The 17,685-nt window shown below is 46.2% G+C and overlaps 1 protein-coding gene across 1 annotated transcript in view; it reads left to right on the forward strand.

Moving 5' to 3' along the window:
- Positions 1 to 15,866, forward strand: part of LOC121584775 (nuclear receptor corepressor 2-like) — a 204,824-nt gene extending 188,958 nt beyond the window's left edge. The window contains exons 36-49 of the mRNA XM_045225707.1: positions 240 to 479; positions 654 to 905; positions 1,020 to 1,172; positions 1,300 to 1,602; positions 1,820 to 2,003; positions 2,186 to 2,694; positions 5,178 to 5,311; positions 5,877 to 6,061; positions 7,055 to 7,183; positions 7,385 to 7,524; positions 7,637 to 7,690; positions 11,496 to 11,708; positions 12,024 to 12,200; positions 12,391 to 15,866. Of these exons, the coding sequence (XP_045081642.1) occupies positions 240 to 479; positions 654 to 905; positions 1,020 to 1,172; positions 1,300 to 1,602; positions 1,820 to 2,003; positions 2,186 to 2,694; positions 5,178 to 5,311; positions 5,877 to 6,061; positions 7,055 to 7,183; positions 7,385 to 7,524; positions 7,637 to 7,690; positions 11,496 to 11,708; positions 12,024 to 12,200; positions 12,391 to 12,578 (2,861 nt within the window). The 3' untranslated portion in view covers positions 12,579 to 15,866. The remainder of the gene's footprint in view (positions 1 to 239; positions 480 to 653; positions 906 to 1,019; positions 1,173 to 1,299; positions 1,603 to 1,819; positions 2,004 to 2,185; positions 2,695 to 5,177; positions 5,312 to 5,876; positions 6,062 to 7,054; positions 7,184 to 7,384; positions 7,525 to 7,636; positions 7,691 to 11,495; positions 11,709 to 12,023; positions 12,201 to 12,390) is intronic.
- The last annotated feature ends 1,819 nt before the right edge of the window (positions 15,867 to 17,685 follow it).

Raw genomic sequence — 17,685 nt, forward strand, 5'->3', positions numbered from 1 at the left:
GGTGGGAAACAAAAAAACAACGATTTTCAGTTAGGGATTTTTCTTAACGTTAAGGATCCCAACGTTAAAACGTTTAAACGTTCACTCCCCTAGCCTGTCTGATTGAGATGCATTGATTGTTATTTGCCCTAGGTTGAGTTGCTCTCCCCTAGTGTGAAAATACCTAATATGAAGCCCACAGTGTGTGTGTGTTCTAAAGCATCCTGCTCTCTCCCATCTCTCCTCTCTGTGTGGTCCAGGCTCCAATAAGAACCAGCCTCAGGAGCGCAAGGCCACACCGACCCCTCGGGAGATGAGCTCCGGCAAGTCACCCCTGCCAGGCGTTGCCGAGCAGCAGGCCCAGCAACAGGCCCAACAACAGGCGTCCCTGGCATCGTACGAGCGTCTGCTGCAGGGTCTGGGGGCCGACGTGTACCGAGGACAGATCCCCCTATCCTTTGATCCTGCTTCCCTGCGTCAGGGCATCCCCATCGACCCAGGTACATAGTACACAACTGGTCCATTCTCGTGTCCACTGTACAGTACACTACAGAGGAGCTCCTTAAATAACTCCTCTTTCTGTCTGTTGAAAGGATGTGGTTCGGGGGAAGGATTATGGGACTTTATATGATGGCACGATTTGATGACATCTCTTTGTCTTCCTCCCCATTTAGCGGCCTACTACCTGCCTCGCCACCTGGCCCCTAACCCTGGCTACCCCCACCCCTACCCCTACCTGATCCGGGGCTTCCCCGACACGGCGGCCCTGGAGAACCGCCAGACGCTGCTCAACGACTACATCACCTCCCAGCAGATGCACCAGTGGCCTGCAGCCGCCGCTATGGCTGCCCAGCGCTCAGACCTGCTGAGGGGGCTCTCGCCACGGGACCAGCCCCTCCAAATGCCCTACTCTGCTGCCCCGCGCGGTGAGCCTCACTCTGGTCACAGTGCAAACACACGCACACAAAAAGGAAGCCTAGCTGGACCAGTGTAGTGTACTGTAGTTTTGACTAGTGTTCTTCTTGCCTTCTCTTCCCCAGGGATCATTGATCTGTCTCAGGTGCCACACTTACCTGTCCTAGTCCCTCCCTCTGCAGGATCTTCCAGCTCCCCCATGGACCGCATCACTTACATCCCCGGGGGTCAGGGAGCCTTCCCCAGCCGGCCCTACACCACCTCCCCAATCTCACCAGGTACTGGACTATACTCTACACACCAGCCAGCGCCCTGGGAACAGAGGAGTTGTCTGTGTTTAAAAGGGTTGATGTGTGACTGACTCATCTGTGTGTGTTTTGTTTGTGTCTCTCCTTTGCTGTGTAGTTGGGCCCCAACACATGAGCAAGCAGCACGGCACACCATCGTCTGCTGACCGCGAACGGGAGAGAGACCGGGAGAGAGACCGCGAGAGACACCGCGAGAGAGACCGTGAGAGAGACCGCGAGAGAGAGAGAGACCGCGATAGAGACCGCGAGAGAGAGAGAGACCGCGAGAGAGACAGGGAGCAGGAGAGAGAGCGGGATCGTGAGAGACAGCGAGACAGAGAGCGGGAGAGAGAGCGGGACCGGGACAGAGAGAAGGGGATCTCTCATGGCAACGTGGAACATGCACCCATCTGGAGACCAGGTGTGTAAAGATCTAGACACACTCGCTGCCGGTCTGTTTCTCTGCTATTCCATTATTACGCTGTGTTATGTTATATTATATGTTATTACCATTATAGTAGCGCATTTACAGCACATGGTCTGTATGTGATGTGTATGCTGATGTTCTATGATATGAAAGATGTTACTCTGTGCAGTGTGTAATGTGTGTACTGTTTTCTCTCTGTTCCCTCCCTCAGGCACAGAGCACAGCTCCGGTGGTAGCAGCAGTGGCAGTGTCAGGCCCTCCTCCGGCTACAGCCACCAGCACTCCCCGATGTCCCCTCGTACCCAGGACAGTGTCCAGCAGAGGCCCAGCGTCCTGCACAATACTGGGGGCAAGAGTCTGCCTGTCAGTGACCACAACAACCCCTCTGTGCTAAGGTAAGCTGCACGGTAACATGTCGGATAAATGGCTAAGTGTTTCCTACAGTATGTACCTTGGTTCACTGAATATCATGTGCTCCTTCTGTGTTTCTTCTAAATATGATGTGCAGACTGTAGCGGGGGTCATCTGTGGTTGGCATGTTCACTGACTGTTTAAGTGATTGGTTTACTTCTCCCAGGTCCATGCCAGGCTCCAGTCGCTACCCAGGCTACGGCCACCTCCAGAGGACCGGGATGCCTCCTGAGGGCTACCCACCAATCATAGACCCCAAGGAAATGGGCCGGGATGGTGGCAAGAGCAGGGGAGGCCTTCCTAAACACACCCAAGACCAACATGGGCCCTCTATATCCTCCAGCAAATCTGACCCCAAGCTGGCCAGCCCTAACCAAGGGGGTTACCCCGTGCCCTACCCCCAGGGCTCTGCAGCCTCTCACCACTCAGGCCGGCCCCCACCTCACCTGCTGCCCCCCCAGTCGGATAACCCTGTTGGCCGCGGAGAAAGTGGCACGCCTAGTAGGGAAAAGACTCAAAACAAACCGATGTCCGTTCAGGAACAAGAGCTCCGATCACTCGGTAAGACCACCATGACTGCGGCCAACTTCATAAACGCAATTATCATGCGTCAAATTTCTTGTGAAACGGGGATGCCAGAGACGGGCTCGCTCGTGGCCAACAGCGCCAGTGATGGTAAGACGCTCTGGATCCCAGGGTCCCCTCATCAACCAGACCCTCCCCCCGTTCTTCTGTGGCATATTGCACGCTGTGGTGGTTGGCATTATCAAATCAGTCCAATTCATTTCTACATGTTATGTTTTCGGGGGTTTTCCCAACGCTATAATATTTTTGCTTTTTTTACATGTAACTTAGAACTATGTCAATTTTACTTGAAGACCACCAAAGGTGACCTCTGGAAAAGAAAAAAATATCCATACGTGACCATCTAATATTATTATTTAACCCGTTTTGACATTCAGAAGAAAAAGCAGAAACTGGAGCTGACTTACTAGATATGGACAGAATATTAAGGAGATGAAAGCAGCTTACGAGCTGGATAAATCAAATTATCCAGCTCATTTTTATTAAATTATTATGTATTGACCATTATTATGGTAAAAATACAGAACACAATTGGTATTTCCTTGAAGAGAAAGATCCTAGGTGCCCTTTAAGGTATCATTCATATAAAATGTAAGCGTAATATTCTTTGCTGCTTCTTATTTTCATTTTAGGATGTGACGGCCTACCATGTGGCACCCCCCCCCCCATATTGCAGACTTAGTTCATCTGTAGTGTTCGAGAGTTCCATATTAGAAACTAATCTATGAGATGTAATGTTAGTATGCTTATGAGGATTGTAGTAATTCTGTTAGTATTTGATTAATAGTTAGTAATGACACCTTCCTTACAGACTCTCACCTCACAAAACCTAAAATGTGCCAGAAATAAGGCAGAATATTGCTAGCTAGGTTACCTAAATGACAAAAGAGAAAGCTTAGATGGTGTGTGACAGTCGGTCTCTCAATATAAACCAGTGTGAGTCATGTAGTAGGAAACATCCAGGCGAGCCTGTAAGGGTGCATCATGAGCCTAAAGCCCCACCAGACAGACAGACAACCTCCCTGGGGCTCCAGACAGCGTTGCTCTTCCACTGGAGGGGGGTCGAGGTGGGGGGCAGGGAGAGGGCGTGAGGGGTGGTGGTGAGACCCATAAAAAGATCCAGGGTGGAGGGGGGTGCTGCAGCTTCTGGCCACAAAATCTCTGCATGTCCTTATTACGCCTCACTGTAATTTATGCTGATTTTTCCACATGCAAACCGCTCAACGCATACCTCTCAACAAAACCTTTTCCCATCACAAAAAATGTTGATCTTGTTTTCTTGTTTTTCCACTTGTAAAGCTACGTGCCACATCAATATTTATGACATGCATATAGGGCACGTGTGCATGCTGAGCCCAGATAAGTGTTGTGGTATAACATACTGTGATAAATGTATATATACTGTTGCATGTTCAGTACGGTCGATTAGGAAAAAGCTAGACAGTACATTCACAATGCTACAGAGAGAAGACAGTAGTGCACTTTAAAGCTGCATTTCAAATGGACCGGAGACACTATTTTCTGAGAGAGTGTCATGTTGTTCCTAAGCTCTAGCAACAGAACAGAGGAGTGTCTTCAACACAGTGGGACTCCAGGGAACTATGCTGCCCTCCAGGGGTGGACTGACTTACATCAGCTGCTCCAAAGATTAATGCTCTGGTGCAGAACATTTCCAGAGCACAACACAACACACCCAGACTGTATGCGCATTGCGAAACAGTTTCTGTAATGAAAGCAAGAGATTAGTCAAATTGGCTTAGGGCACTCCTGAAAGCCCCCTGGGAGAATGACCTCAAAAGAGTTCCCCAATTACCCTTAATGACACACTAGGGCTGACTGAGAACATTCTGGTCCATTTTAACTGGTACTATACTACACTATACTGGCAGGAAACCCATTTGATCTCCCGAAATCTAGGCCTATATCATAAATATAGAAGTGAAAAGCAGCAGCAGTGTTCGGTAGTTCTTAAATTTGTCGACATTTCTTCAAAGCTCATCAATTTAAGGACCATTTTATGTCACCGCTAAGCTTCTTGGGTTTGAGATTTGTGCATCTCTCCTTTGAGGAGAGTGCAATATGTAAATAAGTCAGTAGTGATCAAAAGTAGCTTGTCACATCCAATCAAATGTAGCTTGTCACATCCAACACTGGCTGACAACACTTAGTAGAGACAGACGATTTCTGCAGCAGGGAAACTGCCGTTGCACTATTATGCACAGCAATGTTTACCGAGCACAATGTCTGCTGTGCACATAATGGACTTGTTTTGAAAACAATACATTTTTTAATTATGCATTTGTTTTGGTTTATTTTATAACAAGTTCTCTGCCTGTAAGCTGCCTCTATTCAAACTTGCCCAAGCAACTGAATTTTCTCCTTCTTTGTCCCCTCTGTGTGTGTCTGTGTCCCTGGTGGTGCTGCTTAATTTGTGTGTGCAATCTGTGTGTGTGTGTGTGTGTGTGTGTGTATGTGTGTATGTGTGCGCGCTCTGTATGGCTCCACCCCTGTGTGTGTAATCTGTGTGGGTGCTTGTGTGTGTGTGGGTGTTGGGCTGTGTCCTGGACCCTCAGCTCAACAGAAGATGATGCCCATGGAGCAGCACGGTCTGTACCGGCCTCCCTCCGAGGAGAGGCTGTCCCCGGGCCAGCAATCCCCCCTGATCAAAGGCAGCCAGAGGGTGGTCACCCTTGCCCAGCACATCAGTGTAAGCCCCCACACACAACTTCCTCCACAAGACACAGATTCACTTCTAGTTAATGACATGTTCATATTGATCTTAAAGAATGATTACATTTTGCTGTATTATATCAGTGTTGCATTTACCATGATAAGGATGATTTCAAATACAGTTCTTCTTAGATCAAAGTCTTCTGTAGAAATGAAATGGGGAGCTTTTCTTGTGGGCTGAATAGTGGAAGGGAAAGCTCTTGCTGAACGGGTTGGGGATGTGGGAGTATAGAAGTCACTACTCCCGAGTGGCGCAGTGGTCTAAGGCACTGCATCGCAGTGCTAGCTGTGCCACTAGAGATCCTGGTTTGAGTCCAGGCTCTGTCGCAGCCCACGGGGGGCCAGTATGAAAAGAAAACACAAAAAAAAAAAAAAATTATAATACATGTATGCATTCACTAACTGTATGTCGCTCTGGATAAGAGCGTCTGCTAAATGACTAAAATGTCAAATGTAGAAGTAGGTAGGTTTCCTCCTTGCTGCCTGACCTGTGTCTGACCTGTGTCTGACCTGTGTCTGTGATTGTTGTTTGTGGGTAACAGGAGGTGATCACCAAGGACTATACCCGGCAGAGCCAACAGGCCCAGCAGCAGTCCTACCACAGCAACCCAGTCCTGGACCTGACCCGGCCCCCCAGCGCTCCCCATGCCCTGCCTGCCTCCCAGGAGCCTAGCCAGGGACCTCGCTACACTCCAGAGGAGGCAGGAGGGGAACGTACCCGAGACAGGTATGGCCCAGGACTGTGTGTTACTTCATGTACACCCTCAACGGGGTCGACACAATCTGATGCATCCGGTTTTCAGGGGAAATGGAAGAGAGCCTGTGGTGCGACTTCCGCCTCTGGACGTTAACAAGGCGGCACTCCATTTTAACTCCTCCTTCACATTTACTGGATTGGTTGAACAGTGCAGAAGAGAACCTCCCACCTTTTTCTCACCAGGAGCAAATTGAGGGGTGTCCCAGTCAGGTTTTTCTTTTACCCCTGCTACGTTAGGTTACTTCATGTACAATATGTCCACTTACATGCAGACTAGATGTGCGTCTGCATCGCGCGCATGTTGATTTTGTCCATCCACACCAGACGTGATCAGGACACGCAGGTTGAAATATGAACGCGAACTCTGAACCAACTATATTAATTTGGGGACAGGTTTAAAAGCATTAAACATTCATGGCAATTTAGCTAGCTAGCTTTGTCCTGGGATATAAACATTGGGTTGTTATTTTACCTGAAATGCACAAGGTCCTCTACTCCTACAATTAATCCACAGATAAAAGGGTAAACCGAGTTAGTTTCTAGTAATCTCTCCTCCTTCAGACTTCTTCTTCTTTGGACTTTATATGGCGGTTGGCAACCAACTTTAAGGTGCATTACCACCACTGGACTGGAGTGTGGACCTCAGTTCATCTTTCAATCACCCACGTGGTTATATGCTCCTAAAAACCAATGAGGAGATGGGAGAGGCGGGACTTGCAGCACGTCAAGCGTCACAAATAGAACCAAGTTCTATTTTAGCACCTGGCTACGCAGACACTCGTTGCAATGATTGAATAACATGTATGTGTACATTTATTTTGCAACGCTCGCACACATAACGCGAGCAGTGGTGTCAGCATGTTATGTACAATATATCTATCAGCATGTGGAAATGTAGAAGTTGAATATAAACTACTATACTCAGCCAGACCACAGTGGCTTATTTGTGTGTGTGTATCCTAGGTCTCCTCAGCCCAAGGCGTCACCTGTCAGTATGTCTGCAGACGGCATTGAGCCAGTGTCCCCTGCAGGAGCCATGTCTGAACCAGAGACACAAGGGGCCTGCTACCCCAACGAGCAGGGAGAGCAGGGGTAAGGCCTCACCCTACCTCCTTCCCTTTCTCACACAGCTAGTAATCATTTAATCACTCTAACCCACAATGTCAGTTACGTACTCCTTATTGTTAACAAATTCTCTGGACAACTCTTGGTAAAAATGGAGGGCTGTATGTTCTGTTGTGTATAGTACAGTAGTTCTCCTGATGCTAACCAGACGTGGACGTCTCCCCACAGCATGGGCTCTCGCTCCCCTCCCAACACCCAGCCCCCAGCCTTCTTTAGCAAGCTCACTGAGAGCACCTCAGCCATTGTCAAGTCCAAGAAACAGGAGATGATCAAGAAGATGACCGTGGTCGGCAGTGATGCTGATTTCAGTGAGTCCCACCACCACAGTGACCGCATACAGCATTGATACTGTAGTACTGTAGATACTATATTCATTGACAAAAAGAATATGCTTTAAAAATATTATGTTTTTATTTCCAGATGCTGGCCAGCCAGGAACAGAGATCTTCAACATGCCTGCCTCTACCACTGCAGGTAAAATAGAGATTAATTACCATGGGATATTAGTGGTGAGAGGTGGATTAGTGTTACTTTCAACCACAATGCTGTTGTATAACATGCTTAGAGTAGTCCTAGTTTTTCTGTGATTTATGCACCGTAGACTGTGCTAGCTAGATTTGCTGTTATGTGACTATCCGGGTTGGGTAGATTACTTTCTAAATGTAAGCCGTTACAGTTACTAGTTACCTATCCAAAACTGTAATCAGTAACGTAACTTTTGGATTACCCAAACTCAGTAACGTAATCAGATTACTTTCAGTTACTTTTAGATTACTTTCCCCTTAAGAGACATTAAAATAAGATAAAATAATATTACCAATTGAACGACATCTATAGCAGGATAAATCAATGTTAGATTTTACATAGCTGGCCATACAGTGGCTTCGGAAAGTATTCAGACCCCTTGACTTTTTCCACATTTTGTTACGTTACAGCCTTATTCTAAAATTGATTAAATTGATTTTTTTCCTCATCAATCTACACACAATACCCCATAATGACAAAGCAAAACAGGTTTTTATAATTTTAGCTAATTTATATAAAATAAAAAACTGAAATATCACATTTACATAAATATTCAGACCCTTTACTCAGTACTTTGTTGAAGCACCTTTGGCAGCGATTACAGCATTGAGTCTTCTTGGGTATGACGCTAAAAGCTTGGCACACCTGTATTTGGGGAGTTTCTCCCATTCTTCTGTGCAGGTCCTCTCAAGCTCTGTCAGGTTGGATGGGGAGCGTTGCTGCACAGCTATTTTCAGGTCTCCAGAGCTGTTCGATCAGGTTCAAGCTCTGGCTGGGCCACTCAAGGACATTCAGAGACTTGTCCCGAAGCCACTCCTGCGTTTTATTGGCTGTGTGCTTAGGGTCGTTGTCCTGTTGGAAGGTGAACGTTCGCCCCAGTCTGAGGTCGTGAGTGCTCTGGAGCAGGTTTTCATCAAGGATCTCTCTGTACTTCACTCCGTTCATCTTTCCCTCGATCCTGACCAGTCTCACTGTCCCTGCCGCTGAATAACATCCCCACAGCATGATGCTGCCACCACCATGCTTCACCGTAGGGATGGTGCCAGGTTTCCTCCAGACGTGACGCTTGGCATTCAGGCCAAATAGTTCAATCTTGGTTTCATCAGACCGGAGAATCTTGTTTGTCATGGTCTGAGAGTCTTTAGGTGCCTTTTGGCAAACTCTAGTGGGCTGTCATGTGCCTTTTACTGAGGAATGGCTTCTGTCTGGCCACTCTACCATAAATGCCTTATTGGTGGAGTGTTGCAGAGATGGTTGTCCTTCTGGAAGGTTCTCCCATCTCCACAGAGGAACTCTAGAGCTCTGTCAGAGTGACCATCGGGTTCTTGGTCACCTCCCTGACCAAGGCCCTTCTCCCCCGATTGCTCAGTTTGACCGGGCGGCCAGCTATAGGAAGAGTCTTGGAGGTTCCAAACTTCTTCCATTTAAGAATGATGGAGGCCACTGTGTTCTTGGGGACCTTCAATTCTGCAGACATTTTTTGTTACCCTTCCCCAGATCTGTGCCTCGACACGATCCTGTCTCGGAGCTCTACGGACAATTCCTTCGACCTCATGGATTGGTTTTTGCTCTGACGTGCACTGTCAACTGTGGGACCTTATATAGACAGGTGTGTGCCTTTCCAAATCATGTCCAATCAATTGAATTTACCACAGGTGGACTCCAATCAAGTTGTAGAAACATCTCAAGGATGATCAATGGAAACAGGATGCATCTAAGCTCAATTTTTAGTCTCACAGCAAAGGGTCTGAATACTTATGTCTAAGGTATTTCTGTTTTTTATTTGTAAGACATTTGTACAAAATTCTAAAAACCTGTTTTTCGCTTTGTCGTTATGGGGTATTGTGTGTAGGTTGCTGAGAATTTTTAAAATCCATTTTACAATAAGGCTGTAACGTAACAAAAGGTGGAAAAGGTCAAGCCGTCTGAATACTTTCCGAAGGCACTGTAAATGGATGTTGCATTTTACTTTATGGGTTGGTTATGTTGGCTTCTTCTAACCCATAGCTTCTAACCCATTGCTTTCTACTACAGATAATAATACGATTAGGTTATATCTTTACATTAAAACCCAAAGTCTGTCAGATTTCCAGTCATTCCAATTAATTTAGCCCCTTGATCTTCAAGAATAGGACTTGGAATTATGGAAGTATAGATTAGCCAAATAGTTTTAGAAGATATAGTTTGGACTGTAGCCTACAAAAGCCTGTTCCTGCTCTTTTCCTGCGATCCATCCGCATTGGTGTGTCATCATAGTGGTCTCAGGCGGAACAAACTTAAAGTTGCACCTTTTTTCAATTCTGAATTGAATGTCATTGAGAAAACAGAAAGGTGTCAGAATTTTCAGGCAAATATCCTTTCTGAATTTAGAAAGAATCCTAGTTTTTCAAAAGTATCTGTAATCTGATTACAATATTTTGGCTTGTAACTGATTAATTAGTTTTTTTTGTAATCCGTTACATGTAATAGTTACTCCCAAACTCTGGTGACTCCCAAACTCTGGTGTAGTGGTATAGATCAGCATGGTACAGTAGAGGCTCTCCTCCGGTTTGTATAGATACGGCCATGTGCCCCTGATTAACCCCTAGTAGACAGCTAGGCTTTGGGCTGCGGCTTTAGGGCATGTGCATCAGCTGGGCTACTCACAGGAGACTGGAGAGAGCCGTAGCTACATCCTGGGTGTTATCTAGAGTACATCACCCCCTCTCTCCTCTGGCTATCCTCTGGAGACTCCTAACCCACATAATGCCCACTGACAGACCAACATGTCTCTCTCTCTTTCTCTCTGAGGATGTGCTGACTGGTTTATTCTTGCCCTCTGCTGTTCCACTGCACTCTCTCTTTCTATCTCCCCTTCCTTTTCTTTCCCTTACTCCTCATACTCATATTGGCGCTTGTCCATTTCAATTATATTTTACTCTTTCTTGCTCAATTTATTTGTATTTCACTCTCTTTCGCTCTCTCTCCCGCTACTCAATGCCTTGGTTCTGTCCCTCTCACCCTCTCTAACCTCCCCCTGTCCCTCTCACCCTCTCTAACCTCCCCCTGTCCCCTCTCACCCTCTCTAACCTCCCCCTGCCCCTCTCACCCTCTCTAACCTCCCCCTGTCCCCTCTCACCCTCTCTAACCTCCCCCTGTCCCCTCTCACCCTCTCTAACCTCCCCCTGTCCCCTCTCACCCTCTCTAACCTCCCCCTGTCCCCTCTCACCCTCTCTAACCTCCCCTGTCCCCTCTCACCCTCTCTAACCTCCCCCTGTCCCCTCTCACCCTCTCTAACCTCCCCCTGTCCCCTCTCACCCTCTCTAACCTCCCCTGTCCCCTCTTGCCCTCTCTAACCTCCCCCTGTCCCCTCTCACCCTCTCTAACCTCCCCCTGTCCCCTCTCACCCTCTCTAACCTCCCCCTGTCCCCTCTCACCCTCTCTAACCTCCCCCCTGTCCCCTCTTGCCCTCTCTAACCTCCCCCTGTCCCCTCTCACCCTCTCTAACCTCCCCCTGTCCCCTCTTGCCCTCTCTAACCTCCCCCTGTCCCCTCTCACCCTCTCTAACCTCCCCCTGTCCCCTCTTGCCCTCTCTAACCTCCCCCTGTCCCCTCTTGCCCTCTCTAACCTCCCCCTGTCCCCTCTTGCCCTCTCTAACCTCCCCCTGTCCCCTCTTGCCCTCTCTAACCTCCCCCTGTCCCCTCTCACCCTCTCTAACCTCCCCCTGTCCCCTCTTGCCCTCTCTAACCTCCCCCTGTCCCCTCTTGCCTCCCAGGACCTGTAAGTATCCGCAGCCACCCGGCTACTGAGGCGTCCGGTAACACCATAGGCCTGGAAGCCATTATCAGAAAGGCCCTGATGGGCAAGTATGATGACCAGGTCGAGGAGCGCTCGCCCTCCTCCAATGCTATTAACCCCATGGCTGCCAGTGTGCCTGCCGCTATTCCTCTCGCTGACGGACGGACGGAGGACTCTTACTCGCTACTAGGTGTGATATTACCCCACAAATCTCCCTCTGTCATAAGCCTCCACTCAGTTACAGGGTAGGGGTATTGTCTCTGTGTATTGTATGTACTGGTGTTCACAGCGGGCAGTATTTCCAATTATGAAACCGTAATGTATGTGTAACAAATTAAATAAATTAAGTGAATTTTTTATATTGTATTTAGACTACTTAATTAGTATTTGTTAGACTAGTTTCTCACAGTTGGAACTTCAGATGCATGGAATATGGTATGTAGATAAATGTGGATAGAACTGGTCAATAAACCACAGGGCTGTGTTTTGTTCCCTTTATCTGCAGGTGGGGGAAAGCCAAAGGGTAGCGGGCGCTCTAACGGACGGAAGGCCAAATCTCCCGGGCCGGGCCTGTCAGGGGGGGAGAGACCATCCTCTGTGTCCTCTGTCCACTCTGAGGGGGATACCAACCGCCGCACGCCCCTCATCAACCGTGTCTGGGAGGACCGGCCCTCCTCCACAGGTACTGCTGCCTCTCTCCCTCCCCTTACTGCACCTCTCACGTGTACACCATCTCATCCCTCACTGCTCATATTCAACTGTATCAAATACAGGAAACCCATCACCCTTTAAACCCTGTGTATTGCAGTCTGCTACCCATGGCATAATGGTCAGCACTCAATGATTTATTGTTGCTGTTCTTCCTCCTGCAGACTCCACTCCCTTCCCGTGTAACCCCCTGACCATGCGTTTCCCCAGTGGCATGCCAGTGGCAGCGCCCTCCCCCTCCTCTGGCCAGCTAGGGGCCCAGGGACCCGGACAGGGGCAGGGACGGGCCTGGGAGGAGGAACCTAAGCCCCTGTTGTGTTCTCAGTACGATACCCTGTCTGACAGCGAGTGAGAGACCCTGCCATGGAACAGAACAGCACCCGCCAACTATCACCCACCTCTACTTCTGCTGCAGGCACACAGACACTCCACGCTACGCTCTCCACCCAGGAAAGGAGTGCGATATGACCTCTTAGCCTCCCATCTCACACGGCTGACTGAGCATCTCAAGCGCTGATGGTGGTGTGCTGAAACACTGCTGCTCAGTGAGTGTGTGTGTGTGTGTGTGTGTGTGTTTCTGTGTATGCACTCACTCCAGGACTAATCTAAAGGACAAATTACTTGTTTTTTTACTTTATTGCTGGCCTTATCAATACGGACACATCAACTCACTCGCTTTTTTGTGTACGTTTCTATTGTCTTCTACGGATTGTGGATTGTGTTTTAATCTGACCTGTTGATGGATTCACTGGCCCTGGTCAAGGATGGATGTCTCCCTGCTCTACTCTGTCTGGGCTCTGTGAGCAGGGCTTCAACCTGGAGCTTCAACTTGGAGAAGCCTGCTGCCTCCACTGACCATCTCTATCTCTCATTCTCTCTGCCAGTGACCCCATGGACAGGGAGTTTAACCACACAGAGCTCTGCATGGAGAGGTCTGCTAGGGAAGTGGACTCCTTCACTGGCCCATGTCACTGTGCAGAGGGCAGTGGGACAGGCAGGTAGCCAGGCATGGCATCCATAGTACAGTACATTACAGTGGACACTGTGTGCAGACGGCCGGTGCATTTCTACCACTATCAGATGATGGACAGGAGGAAAAAATGTGTTGGTTATTTAGTTTTCTCCTTTTTAAATCAAGTCAGTCCAGTCTTGTGTTTGAAAGTGAGCTGAGACCGTTAGTACTTTTGATGGTGAATTTTGATGGTGTCAGTTATTGTCTCTTATTTGCAATGATCTATCTTGGGGGGTACGTGGGAGGGTTATATCATTGGTTTACAGGGTAAACATGCTGTCCATTGCTGATGATGTCATCATACATTTGAAATGTTATTGGAGGACGGTATGGTCTCCAGGCATCCAATAGAGAGAGCTGACTGTGGGTGTGATGGATGGCACTAAGAGACAAGTGACACTTTCTCACTGTTTGTATATGAATCATGTCTATGTGTTTGTTGAGACTGTTTGTATATGAATCATGTCTATGTGTTTGTTGAGACTGTTTTTGGATGTTAAGCACTTAGTTGTCAATCTGTTCACAATGGCATTTTTAAGAATCTGTGTTTCGGGCAGGCGAGAATGGACTCAAGAAGAAGAGTGTAGAATCGTACTAATAGAGGCGTCCTCCTCCTTTAACATCTGTTTGTTTCTTTTGGTCTTGCCACCTACATTATTTAGTGTTCCCACACTCAAGCGACAATCACAGTTAGTGAAACATTACCTAGTCCGCTTTGAGCGGGTGGAGACCAACCTTAAAGCTGCTTTAGGGCAAATTTCCCAGCATTAGAGTTGGAATTTGCTTGCATTAAAGAGGTGACAAATAAAAGCCATCTATGTTTCTATGCCCCTTGGACCATGGTGGTGCTGGCTGGAAGCCCATCTCTAGGATGGAACGCCTAATGTCTCTAGGAGCTGCCTGTTGTGACGGTCTGACCTCTGAAATTTTACTGTCTAGAGGAAGAGGAGCGCTGCCGCACGCCAGGCCAGACGCACCTTTTTATCTAGACCCGATTTTGTACATTTATAAGATTTCTAGTGTTGTGCCATTTATTTTACTTATACAGTACTGAAGATACCAAGTGACGCACCATTCTTTTTCTTTTGTTCTTTTTTTATACATGCCAGGGTTATAAGTGTTCATGCAGGGAAATGTTGAAACCAAGAGCAGATGAAATGTCCTTCTTTTGATGTATTTTTTTCCCAAATCTGTCACAGCCTTAGCGCTTAACTGTCACTGTCACTTACAAATGATTTACAATGGCGAGCTGCTAACTTACTGTTGTGAATGTGAAGAAATGAAAAGCAGTGCATTCTGTCTGAGGAATTTAGAACGTGCTGCTGTCACATCAGGTTACCATAACAACGGGCAATGACATGGTCAAAGTTGAATGTCCTCTTGCTCTTTGCCGGCTAAGCAATAGCTATATTAAAGGTGAATGCCAAGAAGAAAGATGTACAAATGGGGCTGTTTGAAAGGCGATCATATAAACATTGCCCAATTTGTTTTTGCTGGCAACATACCGTGAGTCCTTTGTGAAAGGTAGAATATTCTGTCATGGTCCTGATTCAGAGGAGGTTTAAACAGTCCAAAAGTTAGTGTTACATTTGTGTGATTAAGTTTTTATCCATTTTAATGATGGTGTCCATGGCTTGTATTGAGGATGATGGTGTCAATGGCTTGTATTGACTGTTGAAGCCAGAGAAGCACAGCTGTTCTCAGTGTGACGTGTTTAGAGGGACTGCACTGCAGTGGGTTATCCTGTCCAGTCCACTAGTTGAGAGTGAGTTGTGTTAGTCATGATGGAGACGTGTTAGTAATGAACATGTGTAACAGTTGGACTGCTTTCACTCTCCTTCCCACTCCTCTTCACTGGATTACATAAAGTTTCTACTCTGGCTACCTATTATACTGGTCATGTTTTAGATCTAATCAGTCAAGGTGAAGCTAAATGAAAAGTTTGTAACTGGACTCAATCAAACAGAAGTTAACCCCAGCTTTGTATTATAATATAGTTTCAGTGTCTTTACTTGTATATCAATTTACTACTCATGAAGTCATTGGGAGAGCAAAGTGACAGCAAAGTTTGACATGACAGGAAGACAAAACCATATCCAGATGTGTTAGCTAAATAAATAGCAGAGGAAACTAGAATAATCAGTTGTTTTTAAATGTACTGATGTGTATTTTAATGATTTATGCTTTCCCCTCTTGTTTCTGTTTGTTCTTACACCGCTTGCTTTGATTATGGTCATGTCACTCTCCATGCTAATAGTTAGCATTTCATTTGTAATGAAAGGAATGATTTTTAAAAACGAACGAAAAACAAATGAATCGAATGGCCGATACGATCTCTGTATTGTCCACAGGTGGGCGGGGGGATGGCATTGACATTGTTCAAACGTATTGTGCGTAATGATTTCTTTTTATTATTATTATAAACCACTGTATAATAGCCAGGATTGTATATAGAACTGAAGAGATGTAAATATTTATGTGGCTTGCTGCAAGGTTGGTATTTACAGAAAAACTATTCACACTGTTTAATTGTACATGCCCACCAGCAAGCTTTGTGGATAGCGGTGTAAAAAACACACAAAAAAACACTGCCTTAATGTTTAAATAAAAAGCTTATTGCCATTGAAACGGATGCTGTTCATGTCTTTCTGGATACTTTGATTGCCATTTATTACATTGTTACAAATGTACAGTACCAATCAAAAGTTTGGACACCTACTCATTCAAGGGTTTTTCTTTATTTTTACTATTTTCTACATTGTAGAATAATAGTGAAGACATCAAAACTATGAAATAACACATATTGAATCATGTAGTAACCAAAAAAGGGTTAAACAAATCAAAATATATTAAATATTTGAGATCTTCAAAGTAGCCACCCTTTGCCTTGGTTTGCACACTCTTGGCATTCTCTCAACCAGCTTCATGAGGAATGCTTTTCCAACAGTCTTGAAGGAGTTCCCACATATGCTGAGCACTTGTTGGCTGCTTTTCCTTCACTCTGCAGTCCAACTCATCCCAAACCATCTCAATTGGGTTGAGGTTGGGTGATTGTGGAGGCCAGGTCATCTGATGCAGCACTCCATCACTCTCCTTCTTGGTCAAATAGCGCTTACACAGCCTGGAGGTGTGTTTTGGGTCATTGTCATGTTGAAAAACAAATGATAGTCCCACTAAGCGCAAACCAGATGGGATGGTGTATCGCTGCAGAATGCTGTGGTAGCCATGCTGGTTAAGTGTGCTTTGAATTCTAAATAAATCACAGACAGTGTCACCAACAAAGCAACCCCACACCATCACACCACCTCCTCCATGCTTCACGGTGGGAACCAAAAATCTCAAATTTGGACTCATCAGACCAAAGGACAGATTCCCACCGGTCTAATGTCCATTGCTTGTGTTTCTTGGCCCAAGAAAGTCTCTTCTTATTATTGGTGTCCTTTAGTACTGGTTTCTTTGCAGTAATTCGACCATGAAGGCCTGATTCACGCAGTCTCCTCTGAACAGTTGATGTTGAGCTGTGTCTGTTACTTGAACTCTGTGAAGCAATTATTTGGGCTGCAATCTGAGGTGCAGTTAACTCTAATGAATTTATCCTCTGCAGCAGAGGTAACTCTGGGTCTTCCTTTACTGTGGCGGTCCTCCTGAGAGCCAGTTTCATCAGCGCTTGACTGCTCTTGAAGAAACTTTCAAAGTTCTTGAAATTTTCCGGATTGACTGACCTTCATGTCTTAAAGTAATGATGGACTGTAGTTTCTCTTTGCTTATTTGAGCTGTTCTTGCCATAATATGGACTTAGTCTTTTACCAAATAGGGCTATCTTCTTTATACCACCCCTACCTTGTCACAACACAACTGATTGGCTCAAACGCATTAAGAAGGAAAGAAATTCCACAAATGAACTTTTAACAAGGCACACCTGTTAATAGAAATGCATTCCAAGTGACTACCTCATGACGCTGGTTGAGAGAATGCCAAGAGTGTGCAAAGCTGTCATCAAGGCAAAGGGTGGCTACTTTAAGAATCTCAAAAATAAAATATATTTGGATTTGTTTAACACTTTCTTGGTTACTACATGATTCCATATGTGTTATTTCATAGTTTTGATGTCTTCACTATTATTCTACAATGTAGAAAATAGTAAAAATAAAGAAAAACCCTTGAATGAGTAGGTGTGTCCAAACTTTTGACTGGTACTGTATATGATCACCAATTGAATAGCGTATTTTAATAAAGATTATTGTAAATTGAGGGGGGGGAAAGCATAAAGACTAGATATACAAACAACTATCTTGGATCTCATGAGAGAAAACCGAAGATACACTAGTAGTGGATTCGGCTATTTCAGCCACACCCGTTGCTCACAAGTGTATAAAATCGAGCACACAGCCATTCAATCTCTACAGACAAACATTGGCAGAATGCCCTTACTGAAGAGCTCAGTGAC

This window comes from Coregonus clupeaformis, chromosome 16 (genome assembly GCF_020615455.1).
Source record: "Coregonus clupeaformis isolate EN_2021a chromosome 16, ASM2061545v1, whole genome shotgun sequence".
Lineage (NCBI taxonomy): Eukaryota > Metazoa > Chordata > Actinopteri > Salmoniformes > Salmonidae > Coregonus > Coregonus clupeaformis.